This window comes from Euleptes europaea, chromosome 1 (assembly GCF_029931775.1).
Source record: "Euleptes europaea isolate rEulEur1 chromosome 1, rEulEur1.hap1, whole genome shotgun sequence".
Taxonomy (NCBI): domain Eukaryota; kingdom Metazoa; phylum Chordata; class Lepidosauria; order Squamata; family Sphaerodactylidae; genus Euleptes; species Euleptes europaea.
This window is the reverse complement of record NC_079312.1, coordinates 135,135,788-135,160,372: the sequence shown is the minus strand read 5'-3', so window position 1 is coordinate 135,160,372 and position 24,585 is coordinate 135,135,788. Positions and strand designations below refer to the sequence as shown.

At 43.0% G+C, this 24,585-nt stretch overlaps 1 protein-coding gene across 3 annotated transcripts in view; it reads right to left on the bottom strand.

Moving 5' to 3' along the window:
• Positions 1–24,585, bottom strand: part of RPTOR (regulatory associated protein of MTOR complex 1) — a 494,290-nt gene that overhangs the window by 205,669 nt on the left and 264,036 nt on the right. For all 3 annotated transcript variants that reach the window (XM_056867014.1, XM_056867015.1, XM_056867017.1), the window contains exons 8-9: positions 6,762–6,862; positions 5,852–5,996 (exon numbers count right to left, since the gene is read on the bottom strand). In XM_056867014.1, coding sequence (XP_056722992.1) covers positions 5,852–5,996; positions 6,762–6,862 — 246 coding nt within the window. The remainder of the gene's footprint in view (positions 1–5,851; positions 5,997–6,761; positions 6,863–24,585) is intronic.

Below are 24,585 nucleotides of genomic sequence, written 5' to 3'. Positions count from 1 at the left end.
TCTCAACTTCAGTTGGTTAGTTCTCAGCCAGCCCTTTACTAACTCCAGCCACCCCTGTGCAGATCATTCACAGCCTCACCAGGAAAGGAGAAGCAGAACTGTATGGCATTTCCATATGGATGGCGTTTCGTCCAAATTCTGGAGTGGTTTCATGTACATGTTGAGAACTCAACCCACAGATCACCATTCACTTAGTAGAGAACATTAAACCAGATATATCTTCTGTATGAGTAAGCCCAGTAGCATATTCAGGTAGCCCCAAGAGTCTGTATTGCCCTTGCCTCAGCATTGAGGTCAAGGTCTCCCAGTACCATGGATCTGGAGGTCCTCCACAACAAATCTGAGACCACTGCAATCAGGCCAGATAGGGAAACTGTTAGATACTGGATATACTAATAGAACCTCTAGTCTGTCTCAATTGTGCCCATCACCAGATAAATGTATTTGAAATTGGGCTTCTACCACACAAGATTGCTGATGATGGAGACTGAACTCTGACAGAATTCTCCTCATTGTTCCTCAAGTTTATGATAATGTAGAACCATGAATTTATGAGGACAAAGTGCTGTGATAGATAAATCTCAGTAATACAAACCAGATTAGCGCCTTCATCCTGAGGTTTTTTGCATGTACTGACAAGCATTAACCACCAGGCAGAACTTTACCTTGGTTTACCTTGGTTACAATAGTTTCAGGTGGGTAGCCCTTTTAGTCTGTAGTAGTAGAACAAAATTCCAATCAAATTTTTTTCATGGTGTATACTTTCATGACCCAAAGATCACTTTGTCAGATAAGAGGGTTATGTTAAGACACCTTAGTTACAATAGGGGATGGATGTAGGTCAATCCCTGACTGCCTGTAACCACTTCATCTTCACTAGTGTGTGTGTGCGCGCGCGCGTGTGTTAAATGCCATCAAGTCGCTTCCGACTTGACCTGGTGAACTTATGAATGAAAGTCCTCCAAAATGTCGTATCTTTGACAGCCTTGCTCAGATCTTGCAAATTGAAGGCTGTGGCTTCCTTTATTGAGTCAATCCATCTCTTGTTGGGTCTTCCTCTTTTCCTGCTGCCCTCAACTTTTCCTAGCATGACTGACTTTTCCAGTGACTCTTGTCATCTCATGACGTGACCAAAATACGATAGCCTCACTTTAGTCATTTTAGCTTCTAGGGTCAGTTCAGGCTTGATTTGATCTATAACCCACTGATTTGTTTTTTTGGCAGTCCATGGAATCCGTAACACTTTCCTCCAACACCACATTTCAAAGGAATCTATTTTCTTCCTATCAGCTTTCTTCACTGTCCAGCTTTCACACCCATACAGAGTAATAGGGAATACGATGGCATGAATTAATCTAGTCTTGGTGGCCAGTGACACATCCTTACACTTCAAAATATTTTCTACCTCCTTCATGGCTGCCCTTCCCAGTCTCAATCTCCTTCTGATTTCTTGGCTGCAGTCTCCCTTTTGGTTGATGGTGGAGCCAAGGAATAGACAGTCTTGAACAATTTCAATTTCCTCATTGTCAACCTTAAAGTTGTGTAATTCTCCTGTAGTCATTACTTTTGTTTTCTTAATGTTCAGCTGTAGTCCTGCTTTGGCACTTTCTCTTTTAACTTTCAGCAGTAGTCGTTTCAAATCTTCACTATTTTCTGCCAATAATGTAGTGTCATCAGCATATCTCAAATTATTAATGTTCCTCCCTCCAATTTTCACTCCACCTTCATCTAAATTTAATCCAGCTTTCCTAATTTCACTAGTGTACTGAAGTCCTATTGCCATATATCTCTTTGCCCATTATTAAACCAACTGTCTCATTTTCCCCTCCCCAAGAGAAGAACTGCTACTGTACCCTATACATATATGCAGACAGAAGGTGTGTGTGTGGGGGGGGGGAAGCAGAACAGACTGCAAAACCATTTACAGGTTAGATTGGCCTGCTAATGCTTTCCTCCTTTTCTTTCTCAAAGAATAATGCCCCATATGCATTACAGTTTTCACAAAATAATCATATAGGCCATAGGAAAGGGTCTAGGCAAGCTCTCCTGATCTAGAGCATAACTAAGAAAACACCACAATCACAAAGGCGTGCAAGGAACAACATACACACACGTAAACCAAGAAGTGGGAGGGAAGGGGGAGTGAAGGAAGAAAAAAAAAGTCTTTAAACCTTTATATCAGATCCCCAAGGAAAGCGGATTAATGAGATCTAAACCTATGTGTCTGAGTAAATTACCCATTTATATTATAACAGAGTCCAAGTATTTCTCATGGGAAAACAGCCAGTAGTCCGGCGGTGTTCTCAAGCATTCATAGCACAGGGGGCTCAACAAGCATGATTTGCTTTTTATGGCCCAATATGTGGTTTACTGCTCAGCTTGCTTATACTCCACAGGACAAAAATCAGATTTAATATTACTCCATGGAAAGTATGAGGAGGGAGAAACCAATGAGAAAAGTTTACATATATGTGACACCCCCCAGGAAATCAGAATAATGTATTTTAACCAAAAAGCACTCTATACAGTTAATGCAGAGCCCTATTCAGCCTAGTGGTTTAGAAGTTGGCATATCCTTCATTGCTGTCAACCACTCATGATCTATCACACAGTGAATAATATACTGTATTATATACTGGACAAAGTATAACTTTCATGAAGCCCTTGAGATAGTGCTGAAAAATCTAAACAAATAAAGTTGCCCACATCACTATCCCTAGAAACATAGTGAAGTTGAATTAAGAACTCTTCAGCCATCTGGTCCTGGAGGAGTTAGTTTGTTTATATGGACCATAGCCAAAGTTTTCACTGGCCAGGACTGCCTCCTGTTGGTTGCTGAGCAACAATAAGGTTTCCCTGCCTTCTCCTCCCTCCTCAAGTACTTTCTTCCTGACAATTTCAGACTGAGATGTTTCCTGGGCCATGTTCTAATTCTTATCCTCTTTTCCACCCTCCTTCCTCTTCACTGGGCACAAGCTACTACTTAGTTCCTGATCATGTGTGACAGGATGGCAGTAGTCTCCAACTCTGGCTTGGCTTCTAGGGTGCTGTTCAGGTGGAGAAGACCCATGTGACCAGCCTTGCTCATATTGTTGGAACATTCCCCAGTGGCACAGAAACAGCTCCTACACTATTGTGTATGATGCTAACCTGTTAACTCAAGAGTGCATGCTTTTGCTAAGGTGAGGTGTCCAATCCATTCAAAACGATCTTAATTCTATCATCTTCTACTTTGCTATAAACTTTACATATTGTCTTATGGTTCTCATCATATTTGTTTTCAGTTTACTTTTGTTACTGATTGTCCGTTGCCTTCTGTGAATTACTGATAAAAGATGACACAATATCCTATCTTAGACCACCTCCTCATAGTATTGTTCCCACAACTAAATCTTGATGCAGGTTTTCACCAGTGTGGTGTAGTGAGCCAGCATGGTGTAGTGGTTAAGAGCGGTGGTTTGGAGCAGTGGAATTTAATCTGGAGAACCGGGTTTGATTCCCCACTCCTCCACATGAGCGGCGGACGCTAATCTGGTGAACTGGGTTGGTTTCCCCACTCCTACGCATGAAGCCAGCTGGGTGACCTTGGGCTAGTCACAGCTCTCTTAGAGCTCTCTCAGCCCCACCTACCTCACAAGGTGTCTGTTGTGGGGAGGGGAAGAGAAGCTGAATGTAAGCCAGTTTGATTCTTCCTTAAAAGTCGGCACATAGAAAGTCAGCACATAAAAACCAACTCTTCTTCTTCTAAATCACCACTTAGGATGTTTTGACACAGTTTGCTTTTAGATTCTTGGGTAAATCTGCAAACATGCATTTTATTTTCACTGTCCCAGCTTCAGCCTTGAGAAAGATATTTTATGAATCAATGGTTTTATGTTCAGAATAAATGCTATAACAAATGGAACAAAGTTTGCAACAATTATTCTTTGAAATGCTCAGAGGTGTCTAACATCACACCTTTCGAGAAAACAAGATTTAAGAAAGTCATGTGAGGCTGATGCAATTGTGTCTATATAACATAGCCACACCCTAAAACCCCTGAATCTCTCGAATCTGGGTTGTGGTAACACTATTTTATCATTTCTGAAAAAGCTAGGTAAGAATTTTAGAAATTGCAGTTTATCTTTAAATGCAGGATAGGTAGAAGAATAGGTAGGAGAAAATAGCATGTATGCTATTTTATTTATAATCTCATTTATATATGCTAGTATTTTATATACAATTCAGGTTTATTTAATCTGTTCAATAGTAACTAGAGTGATTTTAAATAAGGTTCTTAAAAGACAACATTAAGTGATTTTTGGATGGGATACAAGGTTTTCATCAGGACCTGGTACCTGGACTGAATGACCTTTGGAGAGACTGATAATTCTTCACATAGCCTTGTGGTTTAGTGCTTAATGGGTTGCTTTAAAACAGTCAAAGAGATTTTTTGGTTTCCATGTACCTATTTTAAGTAATGCCCTCCCATGGGTGGGAGTAACAGCTGAACCTCTTGCTCACTGCTGTTGCCTCAGCTACTACTATACCTTACCAGACTTATATTTCACTCATTTTGTCACTCTTTTAAAAAAACTCTATTGAGAAATCTTTTCAAGAACTTTTTTGAAAGTCCACTTAAATCAAGTATCCTTTGCTCCCTCTACCGAATGGCCTTAGTAACCTATTATACAAGGCAATGAAGTCACTTCCAATGAAATATGCTATTTTACACACATATTATCATGGCTCTAATTGGAAAGGCATCAGATATTATCATGGCTCTAATTGGAAAGGCATCAGATTCTCAAGGATAACTGCTAGATTCCCTCCTCTTTCCTTTGTTTCTAATCAGAAATTAATTTAAGAAACTCTTTGTAATAACCATGCCATTTACACTCTCATTCATCATATTAGAAAAAAGCACAATGACAGGAAACAAATGCTGGGGGCAGTTCAGCATTGTTTCACCACCACCTGTGACAATTTCAACTACATCACAATCTGCATTAAGCTACACAATTATGAAAGCTCTGTGTGACCTTTGCAGGCTCTAAAAGCAGCTGCTATTGCTGTTTAATTTCTAACATGAAAGATGCCAGGGCTGAAGACATCCTAGATTACCTTTGCTCTGCTCTGAAAGCCTTCTCCTTTATGCCAGGTGAGCAGGAGGCAACTGTGTTGAAGAAAAGGCCTGTTGCCGATGTGCAGAAATATGCTCCAAAACATTATGCTGCCCTCAGAGGGACAGCACTGAAAAGAGGTTTCAGGCATAAGACTTGGTGAACCTTTTCTCTAAATAAGCTGTATCAATAAGACAAGAGCAGCTGCTCTTCAAAAATGTGGAACAACTATTCAAAGCCAATGAAACACAGTCTTACAAAACAAAATTGGTCACAGTAGCTTGGTTTCTTGTGGTGTGTGTATGTGTGTATTAATGTCAATGCAAGTGCCTTAAAACAGAGAAGTCTTCTCTTGGGCCTTCTTTAGAACCACAGCTTTACACTCAGAATAAAGTGAAACAGAAGCATATATAACCAAATACCAACCCAACACAGAATATTGCAATCCAAATAAAGTGGGGCTTCCATGGTATGAAAAAATATATCTCGGTATTTCTATCCCAACTTTCTGCTCCCCCACCCCAGCAGCTATTTGACACAGCCAAAATAGTGTAGCTCAGTACATCTAGGAAACTAACACCTAGGAAACAAACAAATGGGCATTCAGCCGCCATGTGGTCTTTTACTCCTAATCCATAAATCATCCATGACGTGAAGAGGTTCAGGAAGTGACAACAACTTTGGAAGCTTCTGTGAGACATCTGTGCAAAGCCTTCAGAGCATGAGCTAGTTTTCTGGCAGCAACTTACCACATGGCATGCATGTAAGTCGGAGGTAGACGAGGGCTGCTAACTGGTGTGCAGTTGTAAGACCGCATGATCCTTTCTGCCAATAAGAAATTACGAAAGAGGCTTGCCACAAGTAGGTCCTGCCTGAAGAGTTTCTGGAAAAGATCTGCCAAAAAGGAAAAAAGGATACAAAAGTGGGATAGCGTGCATAAAGAGAAGGGAAATGATAAAAGCCATAATAAAATTAGAGGTCTGAATATGTGAATGTTTTCTGGCAAGCAGTGCTGCTGAGAAGGGAGGAACAAGGGGGCCATAATCATCCGGAGGGCTCATAGAGCCAGGTAAATCACGACATTTGTTTTTCATATGATGCTTGGGATGGGTTTGGGTGGCGGTGAATGCGATAGAGAGAATCTTCACCTTGGGGCCCATGGGGTAATGTTTGCCAACCCAGCTGGCTAAAATGATTACTGCAATAGTTATATCCTCCAATATGCATTTACATTTTAAACACCCTAACAACAGCTAGCTAAGTTTTCAGATGAGTCTTTATACCTAAGCATCAGTACTATAGTTTTGCATGGCTTCCACTGTTACAAGATACTAATAAAAACCCCTCATCAGCTCAACTTGAATGCCACTGTCTCCTGCCATGTGATAGCTCTGCTAATTCTGAGGCTTGGGCTGTCAAAGCTTAATCAGCAAATAACAGTGGAGACCAAAGTATGCAAATGACGGAGGCATCAGATATCATAGAGGAGTTAGGTGTGGGGAGACCTTATTTTCTCTATTCAATTTTTTAAATTTCTGGATTCTCATTACTTCTTATTTTTTCTCGTTAGTTTTTTTTAGTTTCAAACTTCTGCTCCCTTCTATTCTTGTCAGGCTATATATAGCTAGTAATTCTGATGTTTATCTGCCAAAGTCATACCTCTTGGTAAGACGTTCCACGCAATTGTGTCTGTGATGGCTGTAAAGATCCAATTCAGTTCTCCCAGAGGTGTTCTCCTGTCATTTAGCCTTCCAGGAATTCTACAAAAATAATGAAATTTTATTGTTAAGTAGACATAAGCTACATCTATAGCAACGGGCATGGTTTTTCATTTTTCCATAGTAGAATTTCCATGTTAGAACAGAAACCATGCTTTATTCACATGTTCCAAATGTGCACTTTCTTGACTTAAGTGACCTATGAGAATCCTGTCACATGGCAGTTTATCCCATGTACTGTTCCCATTCCCAGTTTGCAGATTTTGCCATCTCAACAACTCATTAGACTCCAAAAGCTCAAATTATGAACACCATCAAGGAAATAAAAATGGTAGATAACAACAAAGACTCTTGCATAGTTCAGAATAAATGGTAATAAGCCAACTGGGGAATATTTTTACAATCTGTTTTTCCAATTATTCAGGAAGGATGATCTGCACACTAAATCACTGAATGGTCTAACCAAAAAATTTTTTTAAAGAAAAGGCCACTAGGAAAGAAATGGAAAATTTAACCAAACAGAGTGCAATAGGATAATACGGTTGTAATCATTCTACTTCCCATAAAGCAAACATTCTGTGAGTCTGACATCACCATACCAAATAGCAATAATGGAATAAAGTAAAAATTATATTACAAAGCTTCTAAATAGCATTGGCACCACAGCATAAAGATCCTCCCAAATTTTTCCTCCAATAAATGCAGGGCAATGCCCATGAGTCTTCCCTTCCCTCTGTGTGTGTTAAGTGCCATCAAGTCACTTTAGACTCATGGCGACCCTAGGAATCAAAGTCCTCCAAAATGTCCTATCTTTGACAGCCTCGCTCAGATCTTGCAAATTGAGAGCTGTGGTTTCCTTTATTGAGTAAATCCATCTCTTGTTGGGTCTTCCTCTTTTCCCGCTGCCCTCAGCCTTTCCTAGCGTGACTGTCTTTTCCAGTGACTCTTGTCTTCTCATAATGTGACCAAAATACGATAGCCTCAGTTTAGTCATTTTGGCTTCTAGGGTCAGTTCAGGCTTGATTTGATCTATAACCCACTGATTTGTTTTTTTTGGCAGTCCACGGTATCCGTAACACTCTCCTCCAGCACCACATTTCAAAGGAATCTACTTTCTTCCTATCAGCTTTCTTCAATGTCCAGCTTTCACACCCATACATGGTAATAGGGAATACGATGGCATGAATAAACTTAATCTTGGTGGCCAGTGACACAGCCTTACACTTCAGAATCTTTTCTAGCTCCTTCACGGCTGCCTTTCCCAGTCTCAATCTCCTTCTGATTTCTTGGCTGCAGTCTCCCTTTTGGTTGATGGCGGAGCCAAGGAATAGAAAGTCTTCAACTATTTCAATTTTCTCATTGTCAACCTTAAAGTTGTGTGATTCTCCTGTAGTCTAGTAAAAAACCAAATGTTGCCTCTTCCTGCACTGTTGCCAACAGGAGGAAGCAACACTGATTGTTGGCCCTAATAGTCAGGTCTGAGTTGAGTGGCCGCTGCAGCATTGGCATAGCTATTGGAGCTTGGCTCTGCTTTCTCCTGGCTGCCAGCAGCCCTCCGAGGCTGTGGTCCACAAAGAACCTTCCCTGTAAATGAAATGGCCAATGCACCATTGCTTTCTATCTCTCAGTAACAGTAGGTTGGTGGACAGATAAAGCTAGTATTTAAATATATAGAATTTCTAATTATATCAACAGGTGGCATCTTTACAACCACGGGATTTCAAATTTCTAAGCACCCTTAGAAAACACTAATGAAGCTGGAACATCCATTTCTTCCCTAACGTGTATATTTTCTAAACACATATAATCCACGGGGAATCTTTGTGAAGAAGACATTGTGTTCATTAAGAATATTAGATTCATTAGGTAGGAGCCTTTTTTCCTGCAATCTTCATATGCAAAACAATTCTCTCAAAAGGTTCTCATATTAATTGCAAACGTAACAACTTATAACATGCTCCTTCTAGCCAAGAAACCCTGAAATGCCAAAAAGCATTGCAGAGTACTAAAATTGCAGACTGGTGCCTAAACCCAAGTTAAAAAAAATCTGACAGGATTACCAAATGTTAGTGCTCAGGCATTGAATTGGGATTTGCTTTCAGGACCAAGACATTTTAGGGAAGCAGCAATTATTTTTATCAGGAGTTTCAGTGTCTAACAGCTGAGGCTGAAAATTATGGGCAATACAGAGTTTTGTTACTATTAATTTTGTGCTGTTTCTAGTAAAGTGGTTTCAGTTGTGTTTTATAGAAGTTTATTGCTGGAAGAAGTGTAAGCCACCCTGAATGCATACTCTGAAAGGTAGGCTAGTAAATTTTAAAACAAACGACTATATTAATAACTTATGTTAACTGCAGTGAAAGAGAGAAGAATTAATCAGCTAATAATGTTGGCAGAATCATTTTTGTTTGCCTATGTAACACAGCTCAGTTGGAACAATAGTAGGAAGAGGAGGAAGTGCAGTCAAGTAGAGAGCACTTTCAAAGCCTCTTTCCCAATGAACCACACAACCTCACCCCCTCCTCCAAATTTCCATGGTATTTCACAGTTCTCTATTTGCTTGTTTCATTGTTTAAAGAAAGAGAAAAGTGACACTAATCAATTCTGAGCATGGCAGCTTCCCAAGTAACAATCTCTAGCCTACACTGTTCACATCCCTGGGGGCTTGATGGAAATTGCACTAGCACAGATTCACAAGGTTGAGTTTTTGGGGGTAAGAAATCAATTGGCATCTCTGCAAACACTGGAATGTTTACACAGTGGCCCTCTCTCCAGTGAAGTAGAACTGACACTAGCTCAAGGTAAGTTTAGCAGTTGATAAAGCAGCCAATGATTCTACAATTAGTTTACTGGAGATTAGAGAAGCCATATTGTGTGGTACTGTAAATACTCATCGGACTGTGCATCCTCTTCAGATCACGTCTGCATATCAAAGGTACGCAGGCAAAAGGGATGAGGGACACTTCCACTGCGAAGAGAGGCTATAGAGGTTTATTCCATCCATCAAAGATGGAGCAATGATAGTGGTATTTAAAAAACATTTTTGGACTAAAAGCACTGTCACTGCTTACATCTCCCATATAACTTATCTGGTAACACCCAGCAAGTTCTTAGTAGATGGCACATAACTGACTGCAGTTCATTTCTACTTGTAGAGAAAACTGTAACCAGTATTTTTTTTTTGCCATCGAGTCACAGCTGACTTATGGCAACCCTGTAGGTTTTCAAGACAAGAGATATTCAGAGGTGGTTTGCCATTGCCTGCCCCCGTATCACACCCCTGGTATTCCTTGGAGGTCACATATGCAAATACTAGCCAGGGTAGAGGCTGAGAGTGTGTGACTGGCCCAAGGTCCCCTAGCAAGTTTCCATGGCAGAGTGGGGATTCAAACCTGGGTTTCCCAGATCCTAGTCCAATACCTTAATCACTATACTACCCTCGCTCTCAGTGTAACCAGTATTAGCAGTTTTCTTTCACTCACTGCTCCTGCAAAATGTTGTGCCCAGAGTAGAACTGAGCTCTGCTGGACAAAGTTACTGACTGGCTTTATAACAATCTAGAAGGCACTAGCAGGATGACAAGTTTTATAAAATGGAACTTTACTGAAACCACATTAATAAGATTTTTCAAAATACTGAAATTCAAACACAGAGCTAAAATAAGCTTCTGCTTATGCCCAGGTATTATATTATGCCAATAAAAGATTTACACTGCACTTGGACTATACTGAATACACAGTGGAAAGAATTCTATAGATAATGACCAGGCACTGAATACATTTCATGATCTTCTAGATTTGTGATGAAATAGCATGCAGCTCCTACGGATTAGCAGACCACTTCTTTTTTTAGAGCCCCACTGGTTCAGAAGCAGTAGCCTGTGAACATATTGCTTTACTAAAAAAGGCATCTGACTATCAGAAAAGGATAACGCTAATTTTTCAGCTACCATCAGCCTTTGCCATGGAAACGTCCCCCAAAGAGGTGCCCCCCTCCCACAAGGTGATTCAAGTGCTTCAAGCTGAAGCAAATGGTCACGACACTTGGAACTGAAATATCACACCAGACACTCCAGCTCTGTTACAATGTGTGGGCAATACGCATGTTTTCAACGTCACTGCCTTACTGATGCCATCTACTCTCTTCAGCACTCTGCCGTATCATTCAGTTTCTGGCACTATCCTGTTACTCATGAGTGGGGGATGCAGACCTCATTCAGAACTTGCTCTGTGCTGTTGAGCTGGCTCAAAGCTAACACAATATGGCACCCTTCCAGAACATTTCTCTGTTGAGAAAGTCTCAGGGATCAGTTGCAATAAAAGCCTGGGAAATGTGCATTCGGCTTGGTTAAGATGCGTAAATGGAGAGGTAACAACATAAATTTCCCTCATTACAATAATATGCACTACAATGGATCTTTTTAGAATGTAATAAAAAGGCAGATGGGAGTCTATCCTGGAGCTCTGCAGCTTCAAGTGACACAGCCAAGCACTTTGCTGTCTGATATAAATCTCTTTATAGGCTGCTTTGTACTATCACAACAAAGTAATTGGTGCAACCATCCTCCGAATGGACCAATTAAACATCACGCCGAGATGCTCTTAGAGTTTAATTTCTGTAAAATCTCAATGTTTGTAAAACTCTTACAAGCTTGAGAATGTTCCTGTCCCTAACAATTATAGGGGGGTGGGGGGTGGGGGGGGTGGGGTTCAATCTGGCAAGCAATGTAGTTCCTCCTGTTCAGGAACATGAAATACTTCAGGAGAGAACACACACACACACAAAATAAATTCTAAATGAATGAAAACAAAAAACCTACTCAGTTCCCAACAAATGAGCAAAAGTTAATCTTCCTCTGAAATAATAAAGTCATTTATGCTGATCCAACATTTGTGTCACAAAACACACCCTAAATGATCTCTTATGAAAGCAGCATATGGTAGTCAATCAAATTTAATGTGTCCTTCACTTTTTTTTTAAGCCACCAAAAGATGATTAAATGGCTTAAGGTGCTCAGTCTGTCAAATCACCATTAAAGCGCTACACTATGTTTGAAATTGTCTGAAAGTACAAAGATGCCTATCTGTAAGAACGTGATTACCCCAACTTCAAAAGACTATTTATCTGTGAACCTTGTTTTGATCCTCAACTCATCACATGGAAACAAGGCCTCTTGATGACAATTAAATTATTTTCCTCATACAGACAACTGGGAATGGAATGGTAGACGAATTTTTCAACTTTTGGGGATAATGCTTTTCCTTTGGGGGGGGGAGTTGTATGCTACAAAAAAAGAAAAAAGAAAACCCACCACCACAATTCACCACTGACACCAAAAGGTGTCTCTGAACACCTGAAAGATATTAGAGGACCTGAATATACCACACAAAGACCAAAAGAAAAAGCAACTGTCAGGCTGCATCTTGCACAGATCCATTGAAATTCTCAGAATATACTACACTAATTCATATGAGGTGTCAAAAATGGAAATGTTACCATTGTAGCAGTTCCCGGCTGCTGATATCAGACCCTCAGCTGTGAATTAACAGTTTATTGTTAAGGGAGAGCCTTTGCAGCCAGGGATGAAAAACTTACAACTACGAAGTACAGAAACTAACTGCCTGTTCACTATCTCAACATCACCTCAATCTTCATTTTTATATGTTAAAAAATCACTGTGGACTTTTTGTTCTCCCTTCCTGTGTATTAATTTTCTCTTTCTTCTCAGTGGGCTTTCTGTCCTCTCCTCTGCCCCTGACTGGTGTGGTGTTCCCAGCCATACCAGGACAAGACTTTCACAGACTTTCAGTGGTAGCCTTGGTAGCTTCTCAGCAGCAGCAAACAACAGACAATGAGACAGAGACTGTCTTGATTTTCTTGGCAAGGCTGATGATGTCCACTCTTGTATTTTTATAATGCTGGTCATATGACCGTAATAAAATTATTCTGATTCTGAGACAGAGACTAGGCCCGGCTATTAGCTCAGATTAGCATCTCCAGTTAAAGGGCTCTAGGCAAGTAGGTGATGGGAAAGACCTCTGCCTGAGACCCTGGAGAGCCGCTGCTGGTCTGAGTAGACACTACTGACTTTGATGGACCCAGAGTCTGATTCAGTATAAGGCAGCTTCATGTGTGTTCACTCTGTCCCTTTAGCCACCTAGGCAATGTTACAACCAACCACATCAGCCATGTTACTGGGGGCTCATTCAACAAACTTTCAAAGCATGAAATCAGCATGAATTTGACAAACTAGAATTCATCAAGATGGTTTATTGGGCATACCTTGGTCTACATGACCAAAGGGGTCTTACTCGCTACAGATGCTGAATTAGCTTTGCAAAGCTAGGAGGATTTTATCATTGCCAATTACTGAGGGTGTGAATGATTACAGTCTATCTTGTATGCAACTGAGCTTTGCAGATATCATGGATGGCATCTCTTGCATTGTATAGCTTTTTGGCTTCCTTTTTATGATTTTGTTTTCCATACACATACCACACACTTAAAGAATCCACTTCATGCACTTGATGAAAAACCCATAAAAGCTTATGTCCTGATGTTACGGTGAAGGTGGTGGAGTTTTTGGCAGAAGTTGTTAAGATTAAGATTCAAACTTAATTTTAATCTAGATATGTATTATCTGTTTATCTCTGACCTTGTGACCATCAATATTATGCCAATAAGGGTGATCTGATCTGATCTGAGCTTATGTCTTTCAGATGCCACAAGACCCCTTTTTTGCTTTCACTGTAGCACACTGTTACCCCTTGAGAATATGTCCCAATAGGCAAGGTACCTGCATTCCCACAGTTGTGACTATCACACCAGCATTATGATCTAAGAGACCAGTGAGGGCCCTGAAGCAGCTACATACGTCTGCTTCTAAACAAATTATAGTTAATGAGGCCATGTAAAACAACAGCTTCATTACACTATGCTGTAAAAATTTGTCAACTTTGTGGCAAAGTCTTGCAATGTAAGGCCAAAGTGTCATGAAGCCACTGATCTATGCAGCGTTAGCTATCATTTAAATAGATCCAGGTGTATTCAGCTCCCACCAGCCCCATTATTTCTTGGCCATCGCTGTTCTCTTAATATTGCCAGGTTACAGCATTTGGGTGGTAGAAAAAGCCACCACTGGCAGAGCTTACCTTCTATGTAACTTGAAAAGACACAGCAGCTCTATCAGAGTTGAGACTCCAGACCAACTATCCTGTATCTCTTCGGCTTTCTGACTCTGTTTCAAGTACTTCCAACTTCCCTTGCCTGCCCACTTCTACCTTGCCTAGATATTCCTACCTCTGGGAGCAATGTAAGGCTTTGTCCCAGTCCAACATTCTTCCTTTCTCTGTCTCTGTTCATTATCATCTCTTTATCATCCACTGCTCTCTATTTCTATTTTGCAGCTCACTTATTTTACAGCATTATACCTAGGCATCTTTTCTCTTGACAGTCTTCTCTAGCATTATCTTTCCACAGCATAGACCCTGCCTTTATGTGCTATGGGTTTTTTTTTCTTTAGGGCCCCTTTGTTTATTAGCTCCTGTTGTTCTTAGAGCCTTATCTCCTCAGCCCCTTTCCCCACACTTCCCTCTATACTTCCTCTTGCCTCATCATCATCTTCCACTACACACTGGTTGCTCTGCAATTTCATTGAGCTACTTGACTCTGGTCTCTTTGTCCCTTCGTTTGCCTACCTCTTGGGACCTTTATCCACTTTTCAGGCTGCTCGCAAGGTTCCTTCTTGCCACAGGGCCTAATTGACTACTTTCCTGTCCCTTACAAAAGATGGATTGCAGACAACCTGACAGCTTGGCTATTTGAATGGTTCATGAATATTTTAAACTATAACACCATCTCTGCTAACGTGTGTCAGAGGCTTCAACACTACAAGAGCAATACAATTTAGATGCTCTGGAAGACTATAATGGGATAGAGTTTTTTGGGGCGGGTTAAAGGAAGGAACAGGGCTCTGCTAAGAGATATCGAATTGAGCATGTTCTTTCATTCTGATTTTAGGCCTTATAGTTTTCTTGCTTTTCATATAACCATGGCATATAGAGGAGAAAATCCTGAATACTTACAGGCACATAAACATTTGTAGGACAACAACTACTAAATGCAATACCATAGTTGGGAGTACATGTAAAGTTTCAGAAGGGAAAAGTAAAAATCTTTCATTTTCTTTCTTATCAGATGCATACTAAAATGAGAAGTGCTTCTGCAAGGTTCTGATTTCCAAATATGTTACAAACAGAAGTTAAAAACTCACCGTTCCATTTAAATATTGTTTTTAAAAAGTAATTTACAGTGATTGCCCTTGTGAGAAAACACTGTTACTGCACCTCCCCACCACATTTTGAAGTTTGCAGACACAGCCATCCCCCCCCCCCCAAAGGACAAAAATTACACACACCCCAGTCAAGAAAAGCATAAGGTCACCTGAATCTTACAAAATACTTGGGGGAAGGGAGTTGATTTTGTTTCTCTTGATGCCATCACATTCTACTTTGACATTCACAGGAAAACGTTTGACACAGAAGACCAACTAAAATACATTTGTAATGGAAAGGAGAGAGATAGGCCACATTGGTCCAAGCCATACTTATACTGCTTCACTTCCTTCTTTTATCAACTATTCCTGGCAGCCCTCCCTATAGAGCTCAAGTTCACCACAGTCCATTGCAAGATTAGGGCTATGAAAATGTCAGGGTCACTAAACAGCTTGAGCCAGGCATCACAGTCAAAGTTTCTTTTTGAATATCTAGCAAATTTGTATGACTCACTCAGTTTTAACTATTGCTGGAACATCTAACATCAACAAAACCAAGCTTTCCACCTTCATCAGGACACTAATTGTTCTGCATTTCATTGATGGGTGAACGGTCACACTATACAAGCATCATAATGCTGCATATGTTCACAAATAGTCACAACCTATTCTGATGAATATTATCAAGCAAGTGACATTGCACAGTCCAAACCAGTGACTGCAACATTGGTACATCTGAGTACCGCCACCTTCAGAGGTGAGGTAGGTGGCCAATAAGGACAGGGACTTCTCTGATGTGATGCCTTATTTATGCAATGTTCTCCCTGTGTACCAGCAGCCAAATCTCCTGATTTTCTCATTCCAAAACATGACTATTTACCCTCTCAATTCTTTATTAGATATGTATCCTACTATGTAATTTTTGCACTGTTTAATGTGTCATGTTAATACTTATGCTTTGGTTTGGTTCTGTCTTTTAGATTTCTCATTGGTTCTGGACTTCTACAATCCTAATCATATTGCATTGTTTATTGAATGTCCCATTTTTGCTGATGACTCATTCTGTGTAATCCACCTTGAGTCCCTGTAAAAAAGGACCATAAATAACATAAATAATAAATATGACTGTTTCTGATTTATACTGGCTCTAGCGTTTTATGCTGTTTTGCTGGCAGTCTTTTGTTTATTGGTGCTACACATGACAACTACATAACATCAAAAGCATTTAAATCAGAAATGCTAGATCCATGCTATGAAGAGAAAGTGTGGAACAGCATCAATGTAACTTTCACCAGCTCTTGCCTGAAATCTAGATATCGACTGACCACAGTTAATTTGGTTAAACAACACACAGAAATTGCCTCTTTCCCTGTTGCAGTCAGTCCCCATTTTCATGGCTTGTAGCTTTCTAAACATAAAACATGAAATAAGAAAGGTGAGCCTTTGCTCACAGTTTTGGATTGCGCTCAATCAAGCAGATCAGCAGAGTCCAAGGCTGGATAGTTTCCCTCAAATAAGGTATTTTTTGTTCACGCAATACATGTTTTTGTCTATTCAAGACTTTTAAAACAACCCTGGATGTATTAATGTAGACAAATGTTATATGTGAACCTGGAAGACAGGAATTCCTATGATCACAAGAGCTAGAAAAAGCAATTCTGTGACCACGGAATTTTCCTGTCAACTATATCCATGACTGCCAAAGTTTGCATGAGTTGCTGATTCCTAAATTACTCTGTTGTCCATTGACATAATTGCTGTGTACTTTACTGATGAAGCAAGACTGATGAAGCAAGACACCTTGAAATGTATCTTTTATTATTAAATTGCCTTTGATCCCCATATTCACAGTCGTATTATCACACTTCTTCCCGTAGAGTGTTGTGAAATTTCAACCCCACTTCTCAATCTATTCGGTTAATAAACTGGCTAGTACTCCTTATGTACTGCATTGACTGTTACAACCTTTTTCCTCTGGTTTTGTCACATCTTCATCCCCTTACCTTTATACAGAACTTTACTCGTTGATCATTCAGAACAAATGATTCTTTCTCCAGCCTTCTATCTTTATCTGTATCCTTCAGAGAACCAGCATGGTGTAGAGGTTAAGATTATCAGACTCTAATCTGGTGAACCGGGTTTGATTCCCCACTCCTCCACACGAAGCCTGCTGGGTGACCTTGGGCTAGTCACAGTTCTCTCAGAACTCTCTCAGCCCCACCTACCTCACAAGATGCCTGTTGTGGGGAGGGGAAGGGAAGGTGACCGTAAGCCACTTTGAGACTCCTTAAAGGTAAAGAAAAGTGGGGTATAAAAACCAACTCTTCCTCTTCTTCATTTGACTTCAAAACTCCCCACAGGCTTGCCACCATACCTTTCTGCCAAATCTCCCAACACAAATGTGACCATCACTCTTCTACATCCACATTCCTCAGCCTGTTCTCCCCTATGTCATAAATGTCCACTCAGAGCACCTGTATGGTTCAACCTTGTTCTCTTTCTTCTCATCTCTCACCTTTTCCATGAAGAACCGTATTTTTCGCTCCATAAGATGCACTTTTTTCCTCCTCAAAAGTGAGGGGAAATGTCCGTGCGTCTTATGGAGCGAATGCCGTCTGGGCACGTGCCGTTCCCCGCCCCGACGGCCAGCTGGGAGGCGGGCAGGGCCGCACAGAGCGAGCCTTGGAGTGCGAGGAACTTTGGAATGCAGAGGCCCCCCTCTCTGAGTTAGCAGGCAGTGGCAGGTTCCGAGGGACTAGCAGCTTGGGTTTTGCAAGCCACGCCGCCTTAAAGAGGCCGGCGGAGGCGATCCCTCCCTCCCCCGTCTCGCAGGTCATCTTGCGTGGAAGGACGAGTGAGTGGACGCCGGGGGGGGGGGGGGAGAAGCCTTTGCAGCAATCCGGTGATTTTGGAGGAAGCACCTCGTTCCTCCTTCCCCAAAAGATCTCCTCTTTGCGCCGCTTTTCTTTTTTGAGTGACATAACTGGGGGAGGGAAGGGGGGGTCGCTTTTGGACGCCGGCCACTTTCCGGACTTTTTGCCTTTGAGCCTGGAACGAGGCTGAGATTTTTTTTTTAATGTATTTATTTTGGAAAGCACATCGAGGCTGCGATGACTCTGCATTTCTGCGCTCGGGCTGCCGGTGACGTTTTTGGCGTTACTCAGCAGAGAGAGGGAGATTGAGGCTGTCGGGGGGAACTTCCTGGCATCGGCGGCCATGCAGGCGCCTCTTCCCCACTCTCTCTGGCCAGTTATGCACGGGAGGTTTTGCCTTGGGTTTGCCGCTCTCTAGATGCACATTTTCCCCATCCAAATTCTCAACATTCAACCATAAGCCTCCATGCAGAGTTTTGAGAATTCAGATGGGGGAAATGTGCATCTAAAGAGCGGCAAATCCAGGCACAACCTCCCATGCACGGGAGGTTGTGCCTGGATTTGCCAGTTGGGTGAACTTCTGGGGCCGAGCGAGAGACAGGCGGCGGGCGCTCCCGGGGCAGCTTTGCAGAGCGTGGCGGCGGCACACGCCCTCTTGCACGCCAGGCAGCCTCTCCTGCCCCCACCCGGGTTTCATTTTGGAAAAGATCTGCTCTGCAAAAAGAGAGCGGGGGGGGGGGGGGCTCAACCTTGCAAGGCTGCAGTCCCCAGCCAGGCTTCCGGATCGCACAGAGCTCCGAGCCAAAGAGTGGCGGAGTCTGGGCGGAGGTGGGTGCCAGGGACGGCACTACAGAATTTTCTCTGTCTGCCTCTCCTGAACGGCGTCCACGCTCCTCTCGAGCCAGCGGAGCTGCGCGCCTCACCTTGCAAGCGCGGCCCGGGGCAGAGGCGCCAAGCAAACTTTGGCCGTTTATGCCTGGGAGGTTTTGCCTTTCATTTTTCCGCTCTGCAGATGCATATTTTCCCCATCCAAATTCTCAAAGTTCATAAATAAGCCCCCGTGCAGAGTTTTGAGAATTCAGATGGGGAAAATGTGCATCTAGAGAGCAGCAAATCCAAGGCAAAACCTCCCAGGCATAAATGGCCTTTCCTTTCCAGGCTAGGAGCTTTCAACGTTTCACGGTTTTGACTAACTTCGCATCTGTTATGGTGACAAGCGGGGATGGCGGTGGAAACGGCCCTCTAGTCGCAGTTAGGGGTTGCCAACCTCCAGGTACTAGCTGGAGTTCTCCTGCTGTTACAACTGATCTCTCCCCTCCCCAAACCCTGCCCTCCTCAGGCTCAATCTCTAGGTATTTCCCAACCCGCGGCTGGCAACCCTACTCTCTCCCTGTCATTTCCTCCCCAACCATAACATCCAACTAAATTTAACTATTAGGGTTGCCAGTCTCCAGGTGGTGGCTGGAGATCTCCTGCTGTTACGCTTGATCTCCAGGCAACAGAGATCAGTTCACCTGGAGAAAATGGCCGCTTTGGCAGTTGGACTCTATGGCATTGAAGTCCCTTCCCAAACCCTGGCCTTCTCAGGCTCCACCCCCAAAATCTCCAGGTATTTTTCAGCCTGGAGTTGGCAACCCTAGTCGCATTCGACTTAATGGCGACCCTGGAGGGTTTTCAGGGCCAGAGACAACAGAGGTGGTTTCCCACTGAACCCAGACTTCCTTGGTGAGCTCCCATGCAAGTATTAACCAGAGCCCATCCTGCTTAGCTTCTGAGATCTGACCAGATCAGGCTGGCCATTGCCTGCCTCTGTTTAGCAGCCCTGGACATCCTTGGCAGTTCCCCCATCCAAATACTAACTAGGGCCAACCTTGCTTAGCTTCCTAGATCTGACAAGATCAGGCTAGCCTGGGCCATCCAGGTCAGGGCAAGTAGGAAGTGGGGAGGCAGTTGCAGAGGGGAGAGGGCAGGAGCTCTATAGGGAGATGATAGGGGTCAGTGAGGGGCCATCCACTGCCTGGGTAGGAGCGAGTCCAGGCACTGGCCTTGGAGAGGTCTGCCAAGCTGTTAGGCTGGGTTTGTGAAGGCAGTTCTTACAATAACAGCATTTTGGAGTGTTTGCAGGAAACCTTGCCATAACCCTGCGAGGTAGGCCAATATTACCACTATCTTGCAGACAGCGGAGTGTCTGAGGTTTGCCAGTAACTGGCTTGCTTTAGATCACTGAATGGTGGTGGTATGGCTGCCATCTTGGAAGGCGTTAAGAGGGGAGTGGACATGTTCATGGAGGAGAGGGCTACTAGTAAAAATGGATACTGGTCATGATGAAGACCTGTTTTCTCCAGGATCAGAGGAGCATGCCTATGATATTACCCAGCCGATATTACCCAGCCGGCTCTGTGCGGCCCCGCTTGCCTCCCAGCTGGCCGTCGGGGTGGGGAACGCCGGCTCGCGCCGGACATGCACGTGCCCAGCCAGCTCTGTGCGCCCCGCCAGCTGGGAGGCCCAGCCAGCATTCGCTCCATAAGACAAGTTTTTAGAGGAGGAAAACAAGATTTTTTCTTGTTTTCCTCCTGTAAAAACTAGGTGCGTCTTATGGAAAGGTGCATCCTATGGAGCGAAAAATACGGTATATGGTATAATTCCATAATAATCTCCAACTGAAATGCAAATATTCAGCCCTTCTCTCTGTCCGATTACATTTCTCCCTCTGTTACCTCCTCTATTGTCAACAGATTCATGGTTTGTTCCCTGAAACTGTGACCTCTCTTATTGCTTGCTTGGTTCTGGAAAGTATCTCAGTTCAGAACAACCATCACTTCCCCCTCCCCAATGTGAACGAAAGAGCAAATAGTGTTTTCCCTTTACTTTAATGTGGGTGCTACAGAAAATAATTTATTTAGACTTTTATTGAATTTCAAAACCCCAAAGATATTCTACAACTGAAGTAACTAGAACTAGTCTACTGCAGAAAAATAAATAGCAATTTTGTCTACTTTCTTCATTTATGGCCTGCCTTTCTTCCCAAAGAGGACTCAAAGCAGCTTACTATCATCCCCCTCTCCTCTATTTTACTTTCACAACAACCTTGTGAGTTTGGTTAGGCTGAGAGTGTGTGACTGGCCCAAGGTCACCCAGCAATCATTCAGGGCAGAATGGGGATTCAAACCTGGGTCTCCCAGATTCTAGCCCAACGCTCTAACCACTACACCACACTGACTCTTGCAGCAGACTACAATTTAGTCACTGTTTAAGGTGTCACAGTATTAATGTTTATGTTATGCATCCTAAAGTATCATGCAGTCCAATCTTAAACAGATTTATGCTTTTCTAACTGTACTTAAGCCAATGGGTTTAGAAGAGTTGAATTCAGTTTAGGATTGCATCTAGATGGTGTACTTTCCAGGCAAAAGAGGAACAAGTAGTCTCCTCAATTGCATTCCAGTGTAGTCCAGATTATGGAGAATGAAACTTTCAGCCTAAAAGGAATTGCTCTGAGACAAGCCAGAAAAAAGCTAATGAAGTACATCCGTCAAGTACGATATCGTAGGAGTGGACTCATTTATAAATGTTCTTATATCCTTAAAACCTGGCTATAAGAATGTCTTAAACCAGAAGCAGCTAGCATTTTCTAAAATCCAGTGGCAAGAGCTAGGGCTAGAGGTCCAGGAAATAAAAGAATCGTGTTTCTGGGATTTGGTTACTACTGACCAGGGTACAGCATCACCATTACTGGAAGATTTCAGCTAAAGACTGGCACTTCCCCCACTGTCGGCTTTTTGAGTCCCTTTTTACCTTGATTCAGATAGGCAATAGGATTTTTGTTCTAACGTTCAAAATCAGCCCTAATGGCTCCCTGTTACAGTTCCTGAGATAAAATGCCTCATTTCCTCTCTTATACTAGAGCTAGATCAATACTTCCCTGATTGGTGGGTGCCAATTCTTGGCAAGTTGCTTACCCAGATCAACTCAAAGGGAATTTTCCCAGTGGGTTGGAAATAAAGCATAGTTGTCCCCATCTTTTAAAAGGGCAGCAAGCAGGATGTGTGTGTGTGTGTGTGTAAAGTGCTGTCAAGTTGCAGCCGACTTATGGCGACTTCGCAGGATTTTCAAGGCAAGAGATATTTAGAGGTGGTTTGCCATTGCCTTCCTCTGCATAGCAACCCTGGTATTCCTTGGTGGTTTCCCATCCAAATACTAGCCAGGGCTGCCCCTGCTTAGCTTCTGAGATCTGATGAGATTGGGCTAGCCTGGGCCATCCAGATTAGGGCAGGATCTTAGTAACTATCAATTAATAAGCCTGTGGGAAATAGCCTCTAAACTTTAGAACAAACATCTTCTTAGTAAGCTGAAGGAATGGGAACAGGCTAATAGGTAATTTTCCCTGAACAAGCAGGCTTCAGAAAATAAGGAAGTACTTCAGATCATTGCATGACCCTACACTACACAGAGCGCATTCCTGAGGTAGGGGGCCAAATCGCCTTAGGAGGCGATATGACCACAATGCCGGTGTCTGTGCCACTTGCACCATGCAAACTGGCATGGATAACGGCATAGTGCCACTTGCGGTGGCCCCAGTGGACAGCTGCGGCAGCACGGCCCTTGGATGCTGGCTTGGCCTCCCGCTGGCATCCTGCCGGCACAAGTCCTCTCGCCGGTGTCCTGGGAGGCGTTCCAAGGGGCAGAGCTGTCATTAGGCAGCTTCCAAACCTCTTTCAGCCCAGGAATGTCCCCTTTTGTAATAGTGGTGCTGCGCCAGCTTTTTGTTTGCGCAGCATCACTGTTCTCTATGGGGCTTCCCCCCCTTAAAATTTTTTTTTTGTGAAAATGCCCTTTCCCTCCCCTGCAGCAGTTACTACTGCGAAACCTCTGTGGAGGCGCAGTAGCAGCACTGCAGCCATGCCATCCCTGGCCACTGCAGGATTCAGGAATGGGCTGTAACAGCGCATTCCTGAAAGGAATGCCTGCGCCGGGCTTAGGAGGCAAACTAGCAGCGTTGCCTCCTAAGGAGGTTTCGGCACAGCCGAAACCTCCGCCTGGTGCAAAAAACCTGTGCAACCCTCATAGGGTTGCACAGGAGATAAGCCAGCTTTTCCAGATAAATACACTTGACATTTCCATCACTGGCCCCTGGCCACCAAAATGATAACTCCCAAAACAGGTTTCAAGACAATTCTGCTGCATTGTATTCTAAAGAAATCTGTCCCTAACTTATTTAAACCACCTGTGGTCTGTCTTCACAAAATAACTGAGGGTGGTGCTGTCCCAGGGATAATACTATTTTAATCCAATTGGGTTTAGATTTCTTGAGTATGAATAACTAATTAACAGCCATTCCTGAAATCATGGCGTGCAGAGTTGGAGGGGAAGAGTCAGCGGCGCCTCTTCCAAAGCCAATTCGTGCACGGCGTAAAAGGAAAAAAAGCAGTTTTGCAGATTTTTATTTGTTTTATCAGGGCTAAAAGCCCCACTGAAAACAACGAGGCCGCGCCTGCTCAAAAGCAGGCACAGCATTGCCGTTTCCGGCGCCGGCGTATCCAGTCGAACCGGGATAGGAAGCTGCCTAACCGGTGGCTCCTCCCCCCGGGCCCACCTCCGGAACGCCCCCCTATGCCGGCGCGGCCTCTCTACACCATGGCCTGTGCCACGGAGAGGCCACACCGGCGGAAGGGCGAGGCGCAGTCCTGCGGCGCTCAGCCACCGGCTGTACTGGCCTCCCCGCCAGCGTAAGTGCGTGTAATCACGGTTTTACACGCACTTACGCTGGGGGCGGGGTCACGATGCCTCCTAAGAGGTTTCGGGGGGCCCTTTCAGGAATGGGCTGTAAGACAAGGTCCAAGGGCACTGAGCTTGTTGCCTATATACAACTGTTATCCCTTTGGCATCATTATAGTATAATATCTCCATAGCTAGACACCCTGAGGAATTTTGCACTTATGTGTAAAAGAGTGGTGTCTACACAAAGCATCCAATTATACTGTTGCTGTATATTGTATGAGATTGCCCCAACAATAAAGAAGTGTCTGAAGTACAGGAATGAAAAAACCCACTATTGACAACCACAGTACAACAAATGTACCACCAGGCAGATCTTCAGTCTGTTCTTATGATTTCTCCTACATCTTTCTCCAGTATGTTTTGGCTCTCTACTTCTCCCAGATGTAGGACTGTGCAAAGGATCACTAAAATGACAATAAGGTTGCGCACTTTCCATGTGCCCGAGACTTCATGAAACCCGAAAGGAAGGCCTTGATCCACATCCACATCTCCTACTGCATCAATATGTAATCTAGAACACAGATTTTTACTACAGACCCACCCTCTTGAAACTCCCTTTTAAAGAAAACTAAGAAATTGACACCCCGGTCTCTCAGAAATCATGCAAAATCATCCCTTAGGAAAACTTCCTACTTTGTGGCATGATTTGTCTCACTGGGATTTGTATTATTTGTCAGATTTACTATTTTAATTTCTATATGAACTGATATTACATGTTTAACTGCCTTGGGTTAAAGTTTATCTAAATAAATAAAATTGACAACCATCCAGTGATCTTATTTGTAATCCTATATACCATATACATTAACCTCCACAGGAAACTGGGAGCTTGTGCTGTACAC